We start from the raw sequence: 23,614 nt of genomic DNA, 5'->3' as shown, positions 1-23,614 counted from the left end.
GAAGGAAGCAGACTATTAGATTTTTCCATAGGCATTTTGGTTACTCAAAACAATTTTAATAATTCAGATAAATTGGTTTTTTTAATTAAATTCAAGATGATTGCAAACTGAAATTTCTCACAGAAGAATTTGATACTTCTCCTGAATGCAGACCACTTATCTAAACAACAGGAGTTCTGCTGAAATTTGTCTCTAAAAGACCTTGACATCTGAGTCTTTCTTCAGTTCGATAATGAAACAGAGAAAAGAAGATTTGTAGGAGAGAAAATACAATTTTTTATAACATCAGATTGCAATCAACCATATAGCTGGACAATGACATCCATCAAAGGAGGTGGAGAACAGAGAAAAATATAGGCAAGCAACAATCCTAAAAAGTTTAAATTAGATTTGCTCAAGAGAAAAATATGCCAATTCAGAAAAAAATCTGCTGACAATTATACTGTTTAGTCCAGCTTTAAACTTGCCATCTTTAGTTATAGTATAATATCTATTCATGACTCTTTACCTAGTTAAATATAGATAACTTTTATTGAGTTTGTATGGCAAGGTTTTGGTAGCAGGGGTGGGGGGAGGCTACAGAAGGAGCTCCTGTGAGAAGCTGCTAGAAGCTCTGCCTGTGTTTGACAGAGCCAATGCCAGGCTTCAAGAGAGACCCATCACTAGCCAGGGTCAAGCCCAGCGACGATTGTCTTGCTTTGGAGAATTTTGTGAAGGACTGCCTCACTTGGAAGGGACCCCACTCTGGAGCAGGGAAATAGTGTGAAGAATCCTTCCCCTGAAGAGGAAGCAGCAGCAGAAACAACATGTGATGAATGGACTGTTACCCCCATTCCCATCTGCCTGCACAGCTGGAGGGGAGAAGGCAGAGAACTCAGAAATAAAGTTAAGCCTGTAAAGTAGGAATGGGTAGAGGTAAGGTATTTTTAAGATTTGAGTTTACTTCTCATTATCCTACTCTTATTTGCTTGCTAATAAATTCGGTTAATTTCCCCAAGTTGAGTCTGTTTTGTCCATGATGATAATTTTTGAGTAATCCCACCCTGTCCTTATCTCAACCCATGAGCCTTTCATGGTATTTTTTCTCTCCCCTGTCCAGCTGAGGAGGGGAGTGATGGAGCAGCTTTGGTGGTTATCTGGCATCCAGCCAGGGTCAGCCCACCACAACTGCAGGAAATGTAATCTGCAATGAAAACATAGAAAGATCAACACAACTAGATGAAAGAAATCCATCTGGTGGTTGAAATTCGCTCCAGCTACAATGCTTATTTATAGGTTTGACTATATGAACAATAAATCTGATTTTCCAGTGACAGTCACTGCATGTCCAAACTTCTGGGTCACAGATTCCCCTGAAATGCTAACCCTAATTTGTCTCCAAACCCACTTCTACAACAGTTTATTCAAGGTCCGTGACGGTGAAGTAAAGGGTCATTTCTCTCCACCTTCTCTCTCAAAGCCCTACTGTGGGCCTCAAGTGAAGTGTCAATGAAAAGCTACCAAGTAATACTAACTTAAAGGGAATAGCCACTCTTGTAAGCTAAAGTGCAACAAGGCACTACACATATCAGAATTTCATGATGACAAAACCAGCACCATTTCAGTGAACAAAAGAATATAAACTTTCAAATGACCCTTCACTGAGGGAAGAATGAGAACTTGCAATATTTGGCTTGTCATCCGCTCTCTTCCCTCAAAGGACATTAGATGCTGAATTGTGGTTGACTTAGCAAAGTTTACATCTACTGAACAGACTGCATCATTTATTATGGAGCTTAGACATTTACTCATCTGCAGAAAACACTTTGTGCTCCTCAGAAGGAGGTATTTTTTTGCTTTCTAACTGCATTTCATGTAGATGTGTCTGAGAGCATTTTCTGTGGTCTTCTTAATAGGGGTGCATGGATGTGCATGTTATGTTCTGCCATGTGATTTATTCCTCCTTTTATAACAATTTTTATCTAAATAGTATTGAATACTGATTTAAAAAAATCATGCACAAAAACATACTTCTTGTTTTAAAACCAGAGGTAACAAGACCCTATCTTATTAGAAAAGGAAGAAGTACCAAAAACAAAGTATGTTTATTTAGAAGCAGGATCAGAACTGAACCTGATCTTCTAATAGCGAAGAAAACAAATCATATAAGAATTCAGACCTCTGACCACCTCTGAAGGGGAAAGCTAATGGAAACAGCACCTCACTGGGGACATTACTGCATACCATCACCTAACAGTGACCCTGAGGGAAATTGAAGAGAAATGGAGCTGGATGCGAGGGAGGTGAAACTGTTCTCATTTCTGAATCTGCAGCAGAATAGTCTAATTGGGTATACAGCGCAGCAAAATGAATAAATATTTTCAAGCTTTGTAAAGGAATGACATGCAGATTGAGAGAAGGGCAAAGTCCTGTGTTTCTAGCCATTTATGATAAATGCAGGATACATAATGACTTGGAAAAGAAAAATTTAGAGAAGCCCAGCATTTCAAGGGGCTGTACATTTAGCAAAGTATTATGTCTTGCAAGGAACAGGCCATGGAGAGCTGAACATTCAAAAGTCATTGAAAAGTTTCTAAAGAACCCAAAATTTCAAAGATGTACAAACATTTCAGACACCTTTTTTTTCTTTTTTTCTGAAGTGTTTGTTTGCTGTAATTCATAATTTTCTTAGGCACATAGATTCTGCAGCCTGTGTAATACTGCTTGTGCTCAAATTGCTCTGTGTTATGAAGAAAGGTGCTCAGGTGCTCAGTGAGGCTGGTACAGGTTCACAAGCTGTCCCACAGCCTCTGCCACAAAAGCCAGCTCTTGCCACTCTGTTGCCAATGCTGGTCAACTGCTGAAAGTGGTAGGAGGAAGAGGAGGAAATACAGTGTGGCTGGGGAAAGATTAGGAAGCTTATAGTTGGCATCCTAGTGTTAGGGAGGGTTGATGAGAGACTGAGGAGCTGGAGGTGGGATGAGCATAGGTTTGGTACAAATTCAGTGCTGGCAGCCCCCATTGCTGTCAGGAGCCCTGGTCAAGAGCTCCATCTGCCATCCCTGCCGGCAGCAAGGACTACTGCAGCAAGTAGTACCCAAAGCAAGATCTGTTTGGAAACCCCTGCTTCATGTAATATGTATTTCCATTTGATGTTTCTAGGCTGCATTCAGGACCAAGTCTTTTCAGTGAAAAAGCACCAAAATGCAATAATGAAAAGCAAGTGCTCTTTGATAGGTTTTGCAGTGCAAGCTTTAAATGCTGTAAGTACCAGAAACTCTTCCCACTGAATTTAAACGCAATCCTTATTTCTCACTCTGGGGGAGTCCTGGGCCACAGGTGGCCAAATGGCAGGGCAGACCCCTGCCTGCAGGTGATGGCAGTATACATGGTTCTGAGGCACAGCCTGCAGCTCTGCTTGGAGTTACACAAGGAGGGACTATGGAGCTCCTGGGTCACAACAGTGTTTTCCCTCTCAACCGTTTTTTATCTGCTCTGTAGCTGGTACAGACACAGAGACTGCTGAGAGCTTCGTTTGTCTGCAGCATAGAGCTGCTCTGACAGTGCATGTACTTTTCACCAGAAATTCTGCCCCTCGGTCTCAACAGCAAACTATATGTGCTATATGTGCTGCCACAGAGGACAGTGTGGCCAAATAGGCAGCAGGTGGATTTGCATCCATTCATTAGTCAGAACACATTTCTAGGAGGGCACACTTACGATTTGGACCCATCTATTTCCCATATGACCATGAGCTACATCTTTGTCTCCTATGTCAAAACAGGCTCTCACCCTAAAACTGTTGGTATTCAGGGAGTGTTTTGAGCTCACACAGACAAGATGGGATGCAAGCGTCAATTTTGTTCACCTATAAAGCTTTTATCTCACAACTGGAGAAATCTGTGATGCCCTCCCTGCCTTCTGACCCCTTCCCAGGACATGTAGAACCTGAAGGTGGCACCCCTGTGGGATGGTAGAGCTGGCACACTAGCTTTGCATGTAGGTGGTCAAATGGCTTCCTCCTTAGTCCTGTGATAAGTGCTTGCTAACTGAGTTTGACTCCACTGACTCAAGGACAGCCAGCTGAGGTTGCTTTCTCCAACACTAATACGTAAACAAGTTACTCACTTGAGTTTTTTTCAGTTAATGTTATTCAGAGGCAGTAAAATGCTGTAGAGTATTCATTCTGGTTCCAGTTGTGGAAATGGAGCACGTATAATTACCAATGTGGGTAGTAGTCCATCTCATAGCCTTACTTACGCCAGTGAAGGATATTATCTCATTATATCAGCTGAGCGGTCTTCTTTCCCTGGAATTCAAAATAAGCAAGGCACATAAAGGAATGATAAAGCAACTAATTATAAGGGAGATTATTTTAAAAACTGAACAGTAGTCAAAATCCATTAATGGACAGTTTTACATGATTAAACTACTTCCAAGAAAGTATCTAGGTTTTTTCTGCATAAATATTTCTGCAGTGAAAATGTAACTTGAACCTAACTCTATGGTCAGCTATTTTTTGAATAAGTATAATATGTGCTTTCATTTATGACAGGGCAAAGACGAGCGAAATTTTTAACTGCATAATGTCTATCATCCAAAGTAATTTAGAAGATAGTCCTGCTACATGGAGTGTCTTCTGTACTACAATGCTAATAATGACTAATGTCTGGGAAAACATATAATAGAGCTGATAGCAAGGACTTGTTTTAGCATATGTTTTTTATTTGAATAGAAAGTGCTGTTCTAATTCAAAGATTAAATACCTCTGGACCTTCAGAAACTTGTTGGGTGCATTGCTTAGATTACATTAAAAGAAGCTTTGGTTTTGCTTCCCAACTCTCGGTCCTTCAACACAACTGAACCTCAAGCTGAACTTCATTCTTTCCTTCTTGCTGATTGATCAACTCCACGAAGAAAGGTTCTGCAAGGCTGAGCCTATGTCTTGTTATATCTATGAAACCTTTCAGTCAGCCCTTAGTTGCAAGTGGAACTGTGCTACCCATCCCCTAAAAATATGGGAGCCATAGAATCCTGCTCAATGGATCAATAACATGTCAGAAGGGAAGAGAGGTTGCTGCTGGAACACAACTGAGGAAGATATGGACATTAGCTGATTACAATAAGAGGAGCTCATTTAGGAGCAGCTCTGTATTTCCCATAGCCACAAGAGTGGGCAATAAGTCCCTTTCCAACTGTGTAATTTCTTTGCCAGGTTACTGCTTGTTCTTGGGAGAAGGAAAAGGTGAAACATATTGATGAACCCTTTGCTTCACCTTCCTTGGCAAGAAAAATGCCTTGGTAGATCCTATATTTTACACTATGCAGCTCACATAAGCAAACATATTTAGCAGAGTGAATGTCAGAGAGAGAAAATGGCAATGTTCGAGCAAAGATACATGCAGTAACAGAAATGCACAGACACTCATTCCTCCCAGTAGTAATTCTGTATTGCAAGCAGTTGTAACTCACTATCCCCCATCTCCATTTCTTGTATAAAATAGAGGAATTCTGCTTCCATAGTTATGTATGACAGTATAGGTGTCATTGGCACTGGAGTGAGCAAGCCACACAAACTGGGTTTAGAGCACTCTTTGAAAGACAAGTGTGTTGCAGGGTAGTCCAGTTGATGGAACCTGATCTGGCCTTCAGAATGCCTGACCCATAGACTTAGAGGCGATGGGACCTGTTGTCAGAGTTGTCAAATTACTTCTGTGGCACACAAGTCTCATGGCTCAAGCAGAGCTTCCCTGACATGTACGTTATGCATATATCCAATTGTACAATAAACTTTCGAGCCCCTATTTACAGAAGGAAAGTCTTGAAAGACTGGTATTTGAAACTGAACTAGCTGAAACTGGTAACTGAACTGAACCCTTTCTTGGCAGGAGGAATGCACCTGTTACATCAGCACCCTGGGCCATATATATATGTCAGTAGCTGGTTAACAAAACCCAGCCCTGGAAACAATGCTGCAGAGTATAGCTTTGTTAATGGGTTTGGTAGCAGGACCAATAAAGTTCATTGTTGAGTTTCCCTACAGATGGCTTCCTTTGTGCTGCAGCTTTTTAAATCAGCTTTTAACTAGACCTACCAGTTGTACTAGCCAGACTGAGGGCATGATCTTCCCAGAGATTCTGGTTCCCATGAAGTGAAAAGGGGTGAAACATCCCCAGAATTGTGCTTGGGCTTCTGAAATGGACCTCTTTGCCTAGGAGACTTCTGTGTCCTCTCTTCCAGGAAAGGAACAGAAGAAAATCAAGGCAGAGTGAACATTGATTGCTTTTTTTTTTTTTTTTTTTTTTAATTAGAATCAGGGGAAATGCTGATTTTTATGGCTCACGTGACAAATGAAGAAATCCACCTGCCACTCACAGTGGGCAGTTGGGTCACTCTGGCCCTACCAGGTCAGCTTACTGACTCGTCTCAGCTCTACCTTTGAGGGTTTCAGCCCCGGATGGCACTTGCACATTCACTCTCCACACTCAGAGAAGACCTTGGGGCAATCAGGCTGCCCCTGCAGAGCAGGGACTGAGAGCAGCCCTCGTGGGGTGAATTCATAGGCTTGGGAGGTAGGAAGCAGCTGGAGAAGAGGAAGAGTCACACCTAACAGGCAGTTTTTGAGTGAGAATCTTTTGTGTATGTGACCGTGAACTATCAAGAGCACGATTTGAAATTGTTTGACTGTGCTGTTCAAAAGCGAGCACTTGGAATGGGCACAAATTATTAAACAGTTCCTCTTGATCCAGGAACAGGAAAATTGCACTTTCCCCACAGAGGGGGAGAAATTCTGCTCAGAGGCAGAGCTACTTCTATGGGAGGGTGTTGAGGTGGAGCTGCAGCAACATTAAAAGAAGCTAATTCTTCCCTCTAGAATTGGAGCAACGCACAGTGAAAAGGGACAAATATTCGTGTAATTACACTGGTCTCCTACGAGGACGACTGAGCAAAATCCCATTCTGTTTCCTCATTTATTTGGTTTTGCCTTAGCTAGGGTGAAATTTCAACAGCAGCATCAAGTCGGAAGGGCCAGGTTAGTCCCAGTGGGCGCGGCCCGGCCCGGCCCGGCTCTGCGCTTTCCCCGGCGGCCAGAGGGAGGCTACTGCGGGTTTCTCCGCCGTGAGGAACCGCGGAGTCCGGTCACGGTGCGTCCCTCCCGGGGCACGGCTGACAAGTGCAGCGCCTCGCTTTGCAGTGATGGCCCCCGCCAGGGGCACAGTTGGACAGCTGGCAGTTTCCTTCCGAATTAAAGCCCCGGGAGGAGCTCAGATCAAGCCGCAGACTGGAGAGCAGATGGGAAGCAGAGAAAGACTTGGGTGCAATTCCTGAAGCACTCAGTCACTCCCAAGTCAGTGACAGCAGGGCATCCGAGAACAGGCATCCGCGCCGTTTGCGCGGGTTCCTGGGCTGCCGTGGGCACGCACCCGATGCGTAGGCCCTTGGCTGGGTAGCCCTGCACGGCCCAGCAGCCCCAGCCTGGGGTAACAAGGAAGGGCCGGGGCTCCTATCAACCCTCCTGTAACTTGCTCTCGAGTTTTGCTGTGAAAACAAAAGCAAAATATTTCCGTTCCTCCTGGCACGAAAATAAAGCTCGGGCACCACCCGGGCTGGTCGAAAAGGCTCCACTGTCGTTTTTAAATGACACATCTTTGCAACCGCTCGCCCCTCCCCGAGCCAGCGGGGAGCCGCCCGTATCCCTGGAAGCGAGAGGTAGCGGGGAACAAAAGGCAAACTCCGAAGTGACATTGAAAATAAAAGGGAGCTTTGGTTACCCGCAGGGTAAGGTCGAGGGGGAAAGGTCGACTTTCCCCCAGCGCGCATAGTCCCGGCGGGCGCGGGAGAGCGCTCCTGGGCTCGGCCCAGCGCGGCGTCCGCGCAGCCCCGAGGGCGCTGGAGGGCGAGCGAAGGCTCTGAGCCCCCTCCCCGCAGCACGCACAGGGCAGGCTGCAGCTCCCCAAACCCCTCGGCGGGGCGGCCCGGGGGCACGGGGATCGAAACGAGGGGCAGCAGACAACAAGTCCCCGCGCCGCCCGCCGCCGCCAGCCACGCTGGAACAGAAAAGGGCTGCGATAAATCAAACGGCCGGGACGACTCCCAGCCCGCCCCTTCGCTCTGCACCCACAGGCACGTCCATGTCCTTCGCCTCCGCGTCCAACCCCACCCGGGAGCCGAGAGCCCCTTTCCCCGGCGCCGGCGCGGCCGCGAGCCTGGGCGAGGGTAGGGGAAGGGAGTGCGGCGAGGTGACCCACTTAAAAGCTGAGTTCCTTTTTGAAATACTTAAGAGACGACAGGGTTGAGGACTGTGAATGTATGCGTAAATATATACTCATACATACCCACTGCCGGAGGTATGCACCCCCACGCTTCTATGTGTGTGTGTGTGTAGGCTTGCCTGAGAACACACACAAAAGCACATAACTCCTAAGCTATCTATTGTACTATACTGATAGCTATACCTAAAAGCAGATAGATAGATCGCAGTGGGATTCTGTTTGTAGACACATACCAATAAAAAGTATTTTTGCCTGAGTTTATATCTACATAAACCGTGCCTATATTTTTAACTATCTCTACAAACTAACTTTTTGTAAATTGTCTCAACACCTACCTTCCAGAAATTCTCCGCATAAATCACCTCTGACTTGAGTGTATCAAAAATAGTTTGGAGCAACAATAAGTCTTGTATGTGTGTACTGACAGTGTTGCGGCGGTGACAGTCTACTGATACTAAAGAACCCAGATGTGGAGGGCATATATTAACTGCTGATAATATCGGTACCAGGATGAGGGGATCAGACAGCAGTTCACACATCTGTGCGAATGCTGCTGCTATCCATCTCAGACTACCGGGGCAGTCACGCCTGCAAACAGTCCTTTCCCCCGGGTCCCCGCGCTGGGCAGCCGCGGAGGGGCGCGGTGGGGCTGGCGGGCCGAGGCGTGCGCCGGGGCCCTGCCGCCCCCGCCCTGGCACGGCGGCCCTCCACCCGCCGCTGCGGCTCCAGGAGACCTGCCCTGGCACCCCGCACCTGGCTCCACCCTGGCCCTCTTGGCCGGGAACGGCCTGGCGAAGGAAAGGACGAGGAGGGTGTCGGAGGATTAGGGCAGAAGGGCTCAGCCGTCTGCCAGGAATTGGGGAAGGAGGGAAAAGAGCTGCGCGGAGGCAGCGCTACCCTCGCTCGCACTGAGCCTTGTGAGCCGGGCCGCTAGGTACCCGTGACGAAGGGGCCCCGAGAACCCCCAGCTGCGAGATGCTCCACGCCCTGGGCAGCTGGAGGAGCAACTGTGCGTGCGCTGCGGAGGGGTGAGGATTTTCGCTTTAGTCTTTGGTGGTCTCGCTGGTTGCCTTGGGTTCCCATGCCAGGGGAAGAGGTTTCGGCCGGTGTATTGATGAGTTTCTTGCGCCCGAATGAGATAATTAGGGCAGGGGGGCTTTCTCATGGCGAGGAATTGTCCCCATGAGCCACAGCAGGCTTTCCCGCCCCCCCTCGCCCAAACACACAGAGCGCTCCATGCCTAGGGAGCGCTCCCAAGGTGAGTCTCTGGGAGGACTCCTGCCTTACACGCCCAAGCATGTGCTTTCCAGGCAGTGAGAGGCTCACGGCGCCCTGCCCGTGGCCGGCAGTGACACAAGTCCGCCCTACCCGATTACTGCAGAAACCTCCGCTACCGGCGTAGGTGTGCCGGGCACATCATCCCTCATGCGGAGGGCTGGGGCGACAGAGGGTGTATAACATCGACATGCACAAGCAATCAAATGAAGTTTCTATGAGCTTGCTAAGGGTGGGTCGAGAGGGAAGAGTTGCGACAAGCTGCCCCGGCGGTGTCCTTTTTCAAAGTGTAGGATCTGGGGACGGTCCTTTACATCTCTCTATGGATGTGTTAGAGTTGTGCTGATGACCAGGAGAGAAGAAAGAGTCCTGTCCAAGATCTGCTCTTGACCCCTCTAACTCCAACCTCTTTAGGAGCGGCTGGCCCCTCTGCAGAGCCCTGCTCCCGCGGCAGAGAGGGCTGTACGACTGCGGGCAGGGCAACGGGCAGGGCCGACTCCTCGGCGCTGAGAGAGGGGGTAGCAAGGCTGGACAGGGGTTGTCCCATTGTGCCGGTAGCTTGGCGGAACCAGACACGCGCCCGTGTACTGACCCATAGGGACCACGGAGCACCTAAGTCTTTGTATCAAAAAGTTACGCCTAGGAAGAGTCTTTCTTGTTGAGAAAGAATTTGGCGGTGTGTTGCGTGAGACCCTTCCCCTCTGCCCTCCGAGCCCTTCGACAGCTCTGGCTGGCCGAGCACATTTGATTCCCCTTGGGGAGGCACAGCAGCTCGTATAAAAAAGACATTGTTTTCTTTGGAGAGCCCCGTGCGCACTTTCAAAAGCTGATCCTTGAGTTCCCAGCCCCCGCAATCCAGTTGATGAGGAAACGCGCTGCGGTCTTGGTGGCACCGTTTCCATTGGGATTGGCACCATTTGATTGACAAAGTCTCCCATTCTTCCACCTCTTGAGTGTTATCAAAAGGATTGTGTGGGGTCAGAAGCTATTGAAGGGACGTCCGTGTAGCCGCATTTCTGCAAACACGAGGTGAAAACCGTGCCTTTCTCATGAAAATGCTTCCACCAGGCAAAACGCATCTTATCTTCCTTGCTATCCTTCTTAGCATTTCTTTTTAACTCGAGTGATTTACTAAACAGCATCACCAGGTACACGAACATATCACTAAAGGCAGCCTAGGCAGGACCCTGTCGGGGCGGCCACTCTCTCCGGGGGCTGGGGGCAGCCATCTCTGTTCGACGAAGCTCGGGTGGAGGGTTTGAAAGAAAAGGGTGAGCGACGGGACACGGCAACAGCAAAGAAGTTTTCTCGCCCCTTGTCTGCTGTGTGACTCGCCCTGTTATAACTCATTTGGAGAGGGAAAGAAGGTAGAGGGTCTGACCTGCTTCCGTTTCACCGAGTCGATCTAGCGGGGCTAAAAATTGCTGTCGGGACCCGGCGGGGCGTAGCTGTGCCTGTACGCGCGCCAGTGTATTCCTAACTCAGCAGTCAGACCCACATAGATGGTTTCACCCGCTCCCCAACAAAGGTGAACGGAGTGCTCTCTCATTAACTTGCCTCTACCAGACCCCGCGCAGAGCCAAGGCCAGAGTCGCTCGGGATAACCTAACGGAGCAATATTTCGGAGGCGATTTAACCTGGTGTCCTTCCAGCGGGAGGATAAATAAGCTCTCCCAACCGCAGCCGGAGGCAAAGGGGGTCGTTCCGGCGGAGCTCCGGGGACGGCGCAGGGCGGCGGGGTGCCTCTCCAGCCCCCGCGCCCAGCGCTCCGCGCACCGCTGCCAGAGCTGGTGCTGGTGCCTCCCCAGCTGCCCCACCTCGCACGCATTGGATGGAAAAGGAGTCGCTGCTTCTGCCCACAAATTGCGCGGCCACTTGCCATCTTTCCTCTCTGATTAAAGCCGACCGCAGCGTCATTTAGTGGATCCTGTGGGATTTAATTTTTTTCCCTTCCATCCACCCCCTTCTTTTTAACGCTCATGAAACAGGCACGGAGCTGATGTGTTTGAGAAATTCGGGGGGAAAACAACAACCATAAACCCAAAACAACCAAACCACCAAGTGTCTCTTTCTGTAGGAACAAAACCAAAGACCGTACTGAAAAACGCGCAAAAAGTGGGAAAAGCGGGGGCGGGGGGGGGGGGGGGGGGGGAAGGGGGGGAAGAAGTGTTCCAGAAATTTGGAAAGACAAGATTGTAAGATTTTGAAAGAAAAGAGGAAAGAGAAGAGATAAAAGCAAACGCCTTTCTAGCCCGAAGTCGCCCTTCCCTGCCTTCAGTGACCCAGCAGACTCACAACCAGCCCACTTCGGGATATTCAACCTTGAGGGAGCTGATGCCGAAAGAAGCAGCTGAGATGATGTAAGAGAGCTGGAGACCTGATTGAAGGAAAGTTCCCCCGATTATATTTGTGTGGAAAAGCTCACCTCTTGCAGAGCTCTAAAGTGTAATCAAGACTGAGGCTTACACTTGAAGGATGTTAACTCTCATACGGGAACCTACTTGCTCCTAAACGGTTTCTTGCCTAGTGAATGAGAGCCTCCCAATTGAAGCAAAATGATCCTTATGTACTAATATCAAGCACAGTCACAAAGCGACCGGCTATTTATGCTGCCACTTTAGACAAAGATATTTAGTTATTCCTGGGTAGCAAGTGCACTTTTGCATTTTTAAGCACGAACCAGCCGAGCACAAACATATTTACAAGCGCAATTACTAAATAGTTACTTGACACTTCAAAGTCCCAGGGTTAACTGTACCTTCGCTGTAATTTTCTGAATATCCGTGTAATCGCTGTATTAAATTGGGTTTGCCAGGGCCGTAGGCCGGAATGTGAAACACTCAGGGGTGGTTTCTCTCCTCCGCCCAGATCACCCCGAAATATAAGCTTTGGAAACACTAGGCATTGGGAAATTTCTTCAAAGCCCCAAGTGTCATTAGCTGCTGGCTGCCTGTACATGTGTGTGTGGCTGTGAATGGATCGCTTTTGTTTTCACACCGGATCCGAGAACAGATCTGAAAGTGCCAGAAATTGCAGTTCATTGGAAACTACAGGGAATTCATTGGCAAGGTCGTGTAGCAGATGACCTGAGAGGTCTTCTCCATCCAGCTCCCGTGCTGTATAAATAACCTTAGAAAGCAGCTTCTGGTTCAGAAGGACCACGAGTGCCTGTGAAGAGTCTTTGCCTTTGAGAATAACAAGCGACATCTTGCGCTAATCTATTTTTCATCGATGTCTCGCCCCAGGCAATTAAATTACTGCTTGATTTTGGAAACTTGCATCTTCCACCTATCCCTGAGATATCAAAAAAAAAAAATCCTAGGTGAAAGGAACTTTTGGGTTTAGGGAGAAAACCGATTCTTGCACCGTGTGTCTTAGAGAGTGTTCCCGAGATGCTGAACCCCAAGTGCTTGTTCAGCCTCAGCCGGCCGGGGCATCTGACAGTCCAGTGCGGGCAGCGCGGGGAGAGGGGAGCTGTGGCCCGGCGGGAAAGGTCTGCCCTCCTGAAAGTTGCCCTCCTGACGGCGGGGCTCCTTCCGGACCAAACTTAGTGGGGGAAGAGGGAGATTTGGTGCTTTAGCTCACCGGCATTCCACCCCTTTTCCGCAGCTCTCACAAAGGCTGGGCTGACAGCCTTGCCACCCGGGAGCTGTTTTTAAATCTTTTCACCCAGTCAAATGGTGGTCTTTTTGCCTTGCCTTCTATTTCCCGTCCACGATATTGCCACCCCCGAGAAAAATAAAATGAGTTGTGCTCACAGGGTCTCTCTCTCTTTCCCCCTCTCTCTCCCGTCCTCTCTCTCTCTTTTTCTTTTTTTCCCCTCTTTTTTCTTTTTTTTAAGACATAAAAAAAATCATGACAAGTAAAACTTAAAGGTGTTTACCTTGTCATCAGCATGTAAGCTAATTATCTTGGGCAAGATGTAGGCTTCTATTGTCTTGTTGCTTTAGTGCCTATGCCCCGCCTCTGGTGGCAGCCTAAAACCTGGCGTCTGGCTAAAACAAACGAAAGGCAGCCCTGAGCCTCCACTCAATCCAATTAAGGCGGACTTCGTCCACTCGGTTACGTGTACATCCAACAAGATCGGCGTTAAGGCAACACCAGAATATTTGGCAAAAAAAAAAAAAAAAAAAAAAAAAAAAAAAAAAGATTTGCCTCCCCTTCCTTTTTTTTTTTTTTTTTCCCCAGCCGCCGAATCATGTCGATGAGCCCAAAGCATACGACTCCTTTCTCAGTGTCTGACATCTTGAGTCCTTTGGAGGAAAGCTACAAGAAAGTGGGCATGGAGGGCAGTAACTTGGGGGCTCCCTTGTCAGCCTACAGACAGTCTCAGGTTTCTCAGCCGGCCATGCAGCAGCACCCCATGGGCCACAACGGAACAGTGACTGCCGCCTACCATATGACAGCGCCAGGGGTCCCCCAGCTCTCTCATGCTACGATGGGGGGCTATTGCAATGGGAACCTGGGCAACATGAGCGAGCTGCCGCCTTACCAGGACACCATGAGGAACAGTGCTTCGGCAGCAGGATGGTACGGCACCAACCCGGACCCTCGCTTCTCCTCAAGTAAGTCATCCCGGGGCTGGGTTGTCGGCGGGGGTTGGCCGCACAGCTGCCCCGCCAAACCGCGGGCAGCGGGCGCCGGGGGCTCCGCGCCAGGGCAAAAGTCGGTCCAAATCTCAAACGCAACCCCCACCCCCAAATTCCTCTTTCTGCATGAGGATCGTGCCCGGTCCCTCCACCCTAGCTGCTTGCATGTCAGCCTCCCGCGGCTGCTTTTGCGGGGTTGGGGATTGGAAGCCCCGCGCTGGCGGGGAGAGGGAGACGGGGGCTCGCCGTCCAGCGGGGCTGGAGTGGTGCGGCTCGGGGGCCCAAACGGAGCCGGCGGTACCCGTCCGCCTGCGCGCCGCCCGGGACCGGGCAGGCGAGAGGGGAAGCCGAAGCCGCCGGGGCCGCGTCCCGAGAAGCGGCGGAGCGGGCGAGTCCGCCCCGGCCGGCGCCGGCGGAGCCGCTGTCCGCGGCCGCTGCCGCCGCGCTGTCACATCAGATACTTGCGTGGCTATCCCCCCCCGGGAAGGATGAGGGGCGAGTGGCTGGTTTTATTCACCAGGGCCGGGCCGAGAGAGAAGGGGGTCCCGCTGACCGCCGCTCGCCCCGGGGGCGCAAGTCGTTGTTTAGAAGCGCGGGCGCCCCGAGGCCGGGGCTGGGCTGCCGGGGGGCTGCGGAGCTCCGCTGGGGGCAGGCGGCGGCGGGGGCTGCCCGGAGCGCGGGGCCCCTCTCGAGCCGGGCCGGGCCAAGCCAAGCCGCCTAAAACGTGCCGCCTTCTCCATTGCAGTCTCCCGCTTCATGGCGCCGTCCTCGGGCATGAACATGGGCGGCATGGGCAGCCTCGGGTCCCTGGGAGACGTGAGCAAGAGCATGGCCCCGCTCCAGAGCACGCCGCGAAGGAAACGGAGGGTCCTTTTTTCCCAGGCCCAGGTCTACGAGCTGGAGAGACGTTTCAAGCAGCAAAAATACCTCTCCGCCCCGGAGAGGGAACATTTAGCCAGCATGATACATCTCACCCCGACTCAGGTCAAAATCTGGTTCCAGAACCACCGCTACAAGATGAAACGCCAGGCCAAAGACAAGGCTGCACAGCAGCAGATGCAACAGGAGAACGGCTCCTGCCAGCAGCAGCAGTCTCCCAGAAGGGTGGCGGTGCCAGTGCTTGTGAAGGATGGCAAGCCCTGCCAAGCAGGCTCCAACACACCCACAGCAGCTATCCAGAGCCATCAGCAGCAGGCAGCTACAACGATCACAGTGGCTACCAATGGCAACAGCCTCGGACAGCATCAGAGCCACCAGACAAACAGTGCGGGGCAGTCTCCAGACATGGGACAGCACTCGGCCAGTCCGTCCTCTCTGCAAAGCCAAGTCTCCAGTTTGTCTCACCTAAACTCTTCTACTTCTGACTATGGCACTGCCATGTCTTGCTCCACCTTGCTATACGGTAGGACCTGGTGAAAGGATTAAACAAAGAAAAAAAAAAAAAGGCAAAAAGGAAAAAAAAAACACCAGATTTTCCCAGTTACACAAATCTCTGTCCTCACAAAATTATTGTGTGTTTTTATCTTTCTTTTTTTTTTTTTAATTGCTTTTTCCCCCCTCCCCTCCTTTTACTGAATGGTTCTCTGCGGACCTCTAAGAGAGAGACTTTTTTTGTTCGGTTTTGTTGTTACTCTTGATGGGTTTGGGTCTTTATTTTTTTTCCCCCAAAGTTGTTGTATGGGGTGTTCAAAAATATTCTGACTAATAACCGTGGAGCAGTCTGCAGAAAGGGGACCATCATTAAGCATGGTCCAAAGGCTTGGATTTCAGATGTACACTTTGCCAGCGTCTAGGACTTGCATGTAAATACAGAGATTTTGGGGGATGAGGTGGCTTTCCCCCCCAGAAAAACGCATTCGCGTCACCCAGACACAGGAAGCAGCTTTCCCCTCCCCGGTCTCTCCCAGCCCATCTCCAGGGCCAGCGGAGGAGACGTGGAGTCATCAAAGGCTTGGCTTTTATTTTCCTCCTTACGTTTGATGTGAACCTGTAGCTGTATAATGCTGTCAAAAGTTGGACTAAACCCATAGTTTTTAGTAGCCTGTATATTTTGTTGTAAAAAGAAAAGGAAAAAAATACAATCAACCAAACCAACCCACGTTTTTTATGGACACTGATCGCCCCGTCGTAAATCCTCTGGCAGTTTGTTATTTGCGCACGCCGCCTTTTCCTGTTGTAACTTATGTAGATATTTGGCTTAAATATAGATCCTAAGAAGCTTCTAATAAATTATACACATTACGAATATTCTTTTTTTATTTCCCTTTGGTTACTCCTCCAAACCTTCTGTTCCTTGCTCTTTTTTTTTTCCTTGATGGAAAAAACAAACCGAGATGTTGCCAGACGCCGGAAGGCCCCTGCCCCTCCCAGGGCCAGGACCCTGTTCCAGAGGAGGAGCTGCGCCAGAGAGTTAACGGGATACAGGATCAGTCCTTCAGCGTGCAACGGGACAAGCAAACGCGTGGAATTCACGAACTCGAATGCGAAGGGACCGAGTCCAAATTCATTAGCCCGATTATTGAGGGGAGGGCGGTATGAGGGGGGCGGGGGGCACCTCAGCGACTTCTTGCTAAAGAAAGCAAAGTATTCCCAGGGCTAGAAATTCAAATGTCAAAGGCACAGAGGAGAAAGAAGGCAAAAGTCTAACGCCACTAGAAAAAAAATGACGAAGAACCTGCTGTCAGTATAGAATATGGGGCTGATTTAAAGAGCGTCCAGTTTTAATACCTTGTAAAAAAAATAATTTCTACCAGGTTTTCCTATGTACTTGTATTTTAAGGGAAGTACAGTCACCTTATTTATAATCAAAATAATAAATAGTTTATTGTGTACGACATGTAGTTTGAATTAACTTTCTTTATCAGGCTATGTTTAATTTTCTACGCATACGCAACCCCGCAAGCCCATGCAAGCACACGGCCACGCAAGTTCCCCTGCACAGCCCACCCCATCACCCAGACGGAGGTTAGCTGCAGTCTGCGGCTTGCCGGAACACAGACGACGGTTTGGTTGTTTTGGGTGCTGTTTTTCGAGTGAGTTTTGTGGCTTTTTTTGTTTTGTTTTGTTTGTTTGGAGGGTTTTTATGTAGCGATTTGAGAAGTTTGTAAAGAAGGACTATTGTATAGGAGGAGAAAGTGCTTGTGCGCGCACGTGGGTGGGTGGGTGGGTGGTTGCGCGCCCGGCTGAGACACCGAGGGGCGCTTGGTAGGAAGGTAAATATCGGTAATGAAAGGCAGTTAGATATTAACTTTTCTGTAAATATATAAAGCACGTGAAGCTAAACAACTCGTATCTGACGAGTCTGAAATCCCTGTAATTCACTATCTTTCAGGTCCCAAATATCCCTTTTGTGAGTGCAACAAAATAAGAAGTCCCCCATCCTAAAAGACCTCCTAGCATGTTTTCCTTCGCATCTGCTGCTCGGTTTCGGGTTTTTTATCAAATCCTCTCAGTTAAACAACGGAAGAGGATCGCAGTCATTGAAACACCTCTGAATTTCACAGTTGTTATGAAATACTAATATTTTTGAAGTGAAAGGAAGGAACTTGCCTGGGATGGAAACAACCCAACCTCCAAGTTAAGTAGCAGCTTTCGAAAGCTCCAGTCTTTTATTTATACAAGATAGCCGCGTGTTAGTCGGACACCAAGTGCTAGTCTGGATGGAGAAGAAGGGAAATACACGGAAGAAGAAAAAAATATTATCAGATTCTTTCTGACCACCTTCCCCTTATTTCTAAATGGAGGATATCACTTGTGTCAACGGGAATTTCAAGACCTTTCATCTCTTTATATTATGTCCTGCTGTATACAGCGACATTCTCAACTAATCCAAAGAATATTCCATATTTTTTTCTTTCCAGATCTATAGCATCATGTTAAGCATGGTGGGGGACGGGGGTGGGGGAAGGGGGGGGGGGGGAAAGGGCGCGGTGGAGTGTCTGGAGCTTAGTGCTGTTATTTCTGCTAAAAGAAGAAAGTGTTGGGGATTTCTGGTCCATGGTGCAGCGCTACCAGCTCCCGTGGGGGGAGTGAGAACAGGGTTGACTCTACGGATTTTTTAAAATTAGGTTAATTTCTCCCGGAGTTTATATACAAGACCGTGGGGAAAGTGCTGTAGTTAAGTCGACATTTCCCCTTCAGATGTAATTAATGCTTGCATTCTTTCAAACCCAGGAACGTTCGAAAGTGAGTAGCACTGAAAGGCATTAATACAGCCGATAAATATTATACCCCCGCCCCCCAATATTGGAGTTAGCGTGTTTGATAGAGATCCAGCCAGTAACTTTTCATTATAGACTTCGGGGAAAATACATTAATTTTATTGTGTCTCGGCAACCTCATAAACACATATTTGGTGGTGGGTGTAATTACTGTAATGGATTATTATGTACACTGACTTATCTTTCTTAAACTAGATTTAGTTTCGATTAAATAAACTCGTTTCCACTTTGTCTGATGTCGGCTTAGTTTAAAGTCTGTTTACTTGTTCCACAGAAAGGTGAATTCATCTCTTTATTAGGCACTAGAGACCGAGCAAACACAGTTCAAACTGTATTTACATATCAATCAGGAGAAATGCAAACAAACTGCTCTTTAACAATTTTTATAGAGGTTTTTTTTCCACAACGTAATATAAAAAAAGATATTTGTGTCGTTCATAATTATTTTTTAAAATAAACTAGTTATGCTTTGATTAGGATGAAGATATTTTGGGGAGGGAAGGAGTGTAAACACATTTCAGTCTCCAGTGTCCCCTGAGAACACTCACGAGAACTCGGTCACTGTATAGTTTTTTAAATTGAAATATGTGCCTCCATCTAAACTCCTGCTTCTTCCAATACGCTGATTTTCGGTCTCCCGGTAATCAATGCAGAACTTGAATAATGGGATGGGGAAGGGGAGGGGCAGCATGATTCAAATCTGAAATGACGGAAGAGATGCACGTTTCTCACTGTAACTGCTTTATCAACACTAGACCATGGGTACCCCGTATTTTGAGAGATAAAAGGATCTAGTGAAGAATGACTATTCCCTCCCACTTCCCCAATGCCTGGCACTGCCTGTAAGTGTAGGAGAACCGCGGAGGGCATTTTTTTCTGCTGTAAATAGGAGTTCATGTTTAAGTGCCATGAAGTGTGCATGTAGTGGCACAGCAGGCTGGGAGGAGGGGGGGTGGAAAGAAGAAAAAAAACCAACCAACAAACCAAACCAAAAAAATTAAATCCCAAACCAAACCCAAACCCAAACAAAAATCCCAAAACTTAACAAAACCATATCACTACTACGGCCACAACAGCAACAATAGCAAAAGACTTCTTCATGTTTCCTCCTTCATATAAAACCGGGCTGTGGGTTGTTGGCTTTTTTTGTTTGTTTCACAGCAGCCTATTAGCAAAAGGGATGCACGGGAGGAAAGGCTCGGGGGAGCTGGCGGCGCTGGGCTTGCCCCGGGTGCTGCCGCGGCCCCGATAGTGGAGGACGGGAGCGGCGCGGCGGTGTCACTGTACTCACGGGGCAGAAAGGGATGAAGCTGATCTCAAAGTATATTGGTTGCACCTCGTCCAAAACGCAGTGCAGGGCCTTAAGATAGTGTTCAAAGTGCAGATCCCAAACACTGTAATCTGAGACAGCTCTGAGATGACACCAAGAGAAGTTGCAACGGCAGGGAGGGGAGGGAAAAAAGTAGTATTTTAGGAGTTTTGTAGCGTAGCGCAGGTAGAGGGGCTTCGCCGGGAACGCAGCCCCGGTCCAACTTGTGGTGACAGCTGCCTTTAGTCTTTACAAAGGGGATCTAGAGGTAAAGACTGAGTGAATTCTGAAGAATTTAAGTCCTTTCATGGCTGCGTGGGGAGCAAAGCTGAGAAATACTTTTTTTTTTTTCTGTCTGACCCGCTGTTCCTCTCATGATCCCCTTCAGGGAGAAAAAACCCCTTCAAACTCTAAGTTAATGGTAATACTGTTTATATGTATCAAACGAGCAAAGATCTGACCCAGTGCGGTTGTTCCTATGAGGTAGAGAGATGACTGTCCCTGGTAAATTGTTGAATAATACGAAATTACTTTTTTTCCCCCTCCCTTTTCTGACTGCAAGCACATTAGGGAGCAGGTAAGGTCAAAATTTTCTATATCCTATGTCTTTCTTTCGAAGGCTTCTGGTCAGCTTTAAAAATAAAATGGTGAATGATGTATTGATGATAAAAGAAACTGAAATTCGTTTTAAAGCTTAAAACAACTTAATACGCAGAAATTTTCTTGGTAAACCTGAAGTTGAAAACATAAAATATGACATTTAATCTTCAATGTAAAGATTTTTGTTAGGGGGAGGATGAAGAGGGAAACTGGTATTTTTATTTTAACATGACACAGAGATTACAAATGGCCGAATGCATTACCTCCGAAAGACAGTGTAAATCTACTGTCCTGAGCCGGAGTATAGAAATGGGGAAAAGGGTTAAAAACGTATATTCTAAAAATATTTACCTAGATACTTAGGTCTGTTTTTACTGGCTAGCTCCATATCCCATGCTAGTAACAACATCTGAATGAGATGACAACTCTCTTCTGCGATACAGTTCTATTCACTAAACACAGCGGGACTTTCCGGGTAACTTGTAACTTGTGCTTCTTTAGCAAGCGAATTTACATGGCGGATTTTAGTGAACGTATACGACTTACTGGATTGGTTCAATGATATCATTCCGACTAGCACTTCATCGATACAGGGGCGCCTTAAAGTTTTCCGGAAAATAATAAAGTGCATGTACACGAGGTGGGTTGTTGGGTTTTGTTGGGGTTTTGTTGAGGTCTTTTTTTGGGGGTGGGGACTTTGTTTGGGTTTGTGATTGGATTTTTTTTTTTTTTTTAATTAAAGGATAGTTGCCTTGCTTAGAAAACTAAGTAGGGTGTGACATCTTCACTTCCATCTGTTCTGGTGGATTTCACCGGGGTTCCTCTTCTCGATCACGCTTATTTGGGCAAGTAATAAAGTGCTAGAAGGCGACAAACTTACAGACACCTGGGGTCTTGAGGGGAACAGACTTTTTGGCTTCATATCAAAGGTGTTGCTGAAGTGGTTGAGTAAGTTCAGCGTGTTATTGACCTAATAATGTGACTCTAGGAAACTTTTTTCCGGAGATTCCTCTCGGTGCATTTTTTCCTTAAACTATTGTTTTCCGTGTTGCTGTTTCTCAGAAAAGCTCTTAAAAATATTATCTTTTACTTCAGCACTTTCTAGTTCTTGCCTTTTGCTTTTAAACTGGTTATTACTTAAGAAACGCACTGCTGCTGCTGCTCCGAAATAGTCTGCTCGAACCTTCGGTCCCCTGCACCTCTATCTTCACTAGCTCACTGCACAGGGAAAAAACCAAATGGATGACAGATGCGGAGCGCTTAGTCTACATATGTGCGTCTATATAGGCATTATATCTACATATATGTGCATCTGATGGTGTATCTGGGAGCTGATGTGTTCGACAATAACTGTGGAGTCTGGGGAGCAGAGACGCGCAGGAACGGGAAAACTCTGACAGAAGCACTGCCCGCCGGCCTGTGTCTCTGCTCCGCTCTTCATTTTACACTCTGGAAACCCTCCCGCGACTTTCCGCCTTGGCCCACAAAGGCTGCCCGGCGGCATCGCAGCGCCTGAGCGGGGCCGGCTCTCTCTGAGCCCCGCCGCCTGCCGAAATTACCCGGCACGGCCAGAGTTGCCGCCGGTGCTCAGGTCTCGGTTCCCCGTCGAGGGGAACGACCTCGATGCCGCCCATTGCCAGCGGACTCTGCATCCCGGCCGCAGGGTCTCTTGTGTGCCCATGACGGGCTCTCATTCAGCTCCGGCGGCTGCCCTGTCTACGGGAGTCGGCAGCAAACCCAGCGGGGTTCCTACCCCGGGGGCTACAGGCGGTCGGCAGCAGCGACTGCCTCCCTCTGTATTCTCTAAACTCCAGCCATGGTAGGCTCTGCCTGCGCTGCCAGGCTGCCAGACTGCAGGTGCTCCCGGGCAGATCCAGCTGTGCACACCCACCGCCTCTCTCGTCCTTGGCACTGGGGCGATGCCCAGGCGGGAGGGCTACAAACGTCGGGCCAGGAACCCCTTTGACTTTCGTCCAAGCGCTGCTCCCAAAAGCCCTGACAAGGTGTTGACCGCCGATGGCGCCTTGCCATAGCTAGGGCGAGTGGCATGGGGCTCGGGGACCCGATACTGCCCCGTCACTGCAACATACACCACATTTGCCTAGCGGGGTAATGGCAGGAAAGTGCATGGCACCTCCGCGGTAACACTAAAATGATCGAGACGGGATTCGGCGGACGAATTTGCGTCTTCGCAAAGGTACTGTGCGAGTACGGAGAAGGACGAAGGATAGGTCCCGACAGTGGCATCTTCTGCGCTGCCAGGGGTTTCCTGTGCAGCCACTTTCGCGGGACGCTGCTGGGTAGTACCGGGCCTCCGCTGCCTTCGCGGTGCGCGACGGATAGGCGGCCCCGACCCCTGCCTGCCCGGCCAGCCCGACCCGCGGGGGCTCCCTGCGCTCCGCCAGGCACGCAGGATTGGGCACTCCCGTCCCATCCCATTTCGGATTTCGTTTGTCTGGTTTAGGTAGGGGAAAGCAACTCCCGAGGAAGCACCTGAGAAAGTTTGGGCGAGCAGAACCGGGATGGTGGTGGGTGGTAGGGGGGCAGCCCGGGCGTGCGGGGCCGAGGCTGCTGCCCTCCCCCGCGGGAGGCGCGGCGGGAGAACCCCGCTTCCTGCCACTGATTTCTATCTCCCCCGGGCGCAGGGGGCTGTCCGCTTTCTGTCTGGCTCAGATCCCCCTTTTCTCTCCTCGTTTTTTAATTACTTTTCTGAATTTGAATGGATTATTCTTTGGAAGATATGACAGGGTTTAAAGCTCTCATTACATATCAATAGATGGAACCTTTGCGTGGAGGTTGTCCTCATTCTTCAGTGTGTGAGCAATAGTTGTTGCTCCGTGTCTCTGGCTTTTCCATGGACACACACACGTACACAGTCTGTCTTTAAACAGTGGCTCACGAAGCGGAACCCAGACGTGGGAACCGTGTGGTCTCGTGGGGCTCGGGAGGGTGCTGGCGGATCGTGCATTTTGTGCTCGGTGTCACGGGAAGGCTGTGCGTGGCGGTGGCGGGATGCTGGGACATGCCGTGCTTGTGTGGCAGTGGCGAGACGCTGGAGCTCCGCTGCCGTGGGGAGGCTGGGCGTGTTCTTGTCATGGAAGCCTGGGCACAGCGTGGGCTGTGCACGGAATAGGCTCCGCGGTGGTGGCTCTGTGTGTGTGTGTGTAGCGGGGTGTGTGTGTGTGTGTGTGTGTTTGTGTCAGTGCATCACCTTTCCACAATGGCAGCATAATTATCTAGCTGAAACATTCACAAATGGCAAAAAGTTGCAAAATAGATCGACCTCCCTGAGATGAGAAGGAGCCAGTTTCAGAGCTGTGCAACCATCATGTTTTTTTCTCAATACATTTTATAAAAGAGGATCTAGCG

General features: G+C 48.8%; 2 protein-coding genes and 1 long non-coding RNA gene across 3 annotated transcripts in view; 2 read left to right on the top strand and 1 right to left on the bottom strand.

Annotated features, from left to right (window-relative positions):
* Window positions 1-4,683: 4,683 nt before the first annotated feature.
* On the bottom strand, window positions 4,684-13,744 carry LOC135416022 (uncharacterized). Its single transcript, XR_010431397.1, has 2 exons — window positions 13,411-13,744; window positions 4,684-12,821 (listed from the first exon to the last, which is right to left on the bottom strand). It is a non-coding gene; the product is annotated as an uncharacterized LOC135416022 (long non-coding RNA).
* NKX2-1 (NK2 homeobox 1) lies at window positions 9,086-16,947 on the top strand. The gene is made up of 3 exons (XM_064658640.1): window positions 9,086-9,280; window positions 13,716-14,092; window positions 14,862-16,947. Exons 1-3 carry the CDS (start codon window positions 9,228-9,230, stop codon window positions 15,530-15,532), a joined length of 1,101 nt encoding a protein of 366 aa, XP_064514710.1. The 5' UTR covers window positions 9,086-9,227; the 3' UTR covers window positions 15,533-16,947.
* Window positions 16,948-22,382: 5,435 nt separating this feature from the next.
* MBIP (MAP3K12 binding inhibitory protein 1) overlaps window positions 22,383-23,614 on the top strand; it is a 129,708-nt gene continuing 128,476 nt past the window's right edge. The window contains exon 1 of the mRNA XM_064658635.1: window positions 22,383-22,442. Coding sequence (XP_064514705.1) covers window positions 22,398-22,442 — 45 coding nt within the window. The 5' untranslated portion in view covers window positions 22,383-22,397. The remainder of the gene's footprint in view (window positions 22,443-23,614) is intronic.

Source organism: Pseudopipra pipra, chromosome 6 (genome assembly GCF_036250125.1).
Source record: "Pseudopipra pipra isolate bDixPip1 chromosome 6, bDixPip1.hap1, whole genome shotgun sequence".
Taxonomy (NCBI): domain Eukaryota; kingdom Metazoa; phylum Chordata; class Aves; order Passeriformes; family Pipridae; genus Pseudopipra; species Pseudopipra pipra.
The sequence above is the reverse complement of the archived record's forward strand: the minus strand, read 5'-3'. Positions and strand labels throughout refer to the sequence as shown.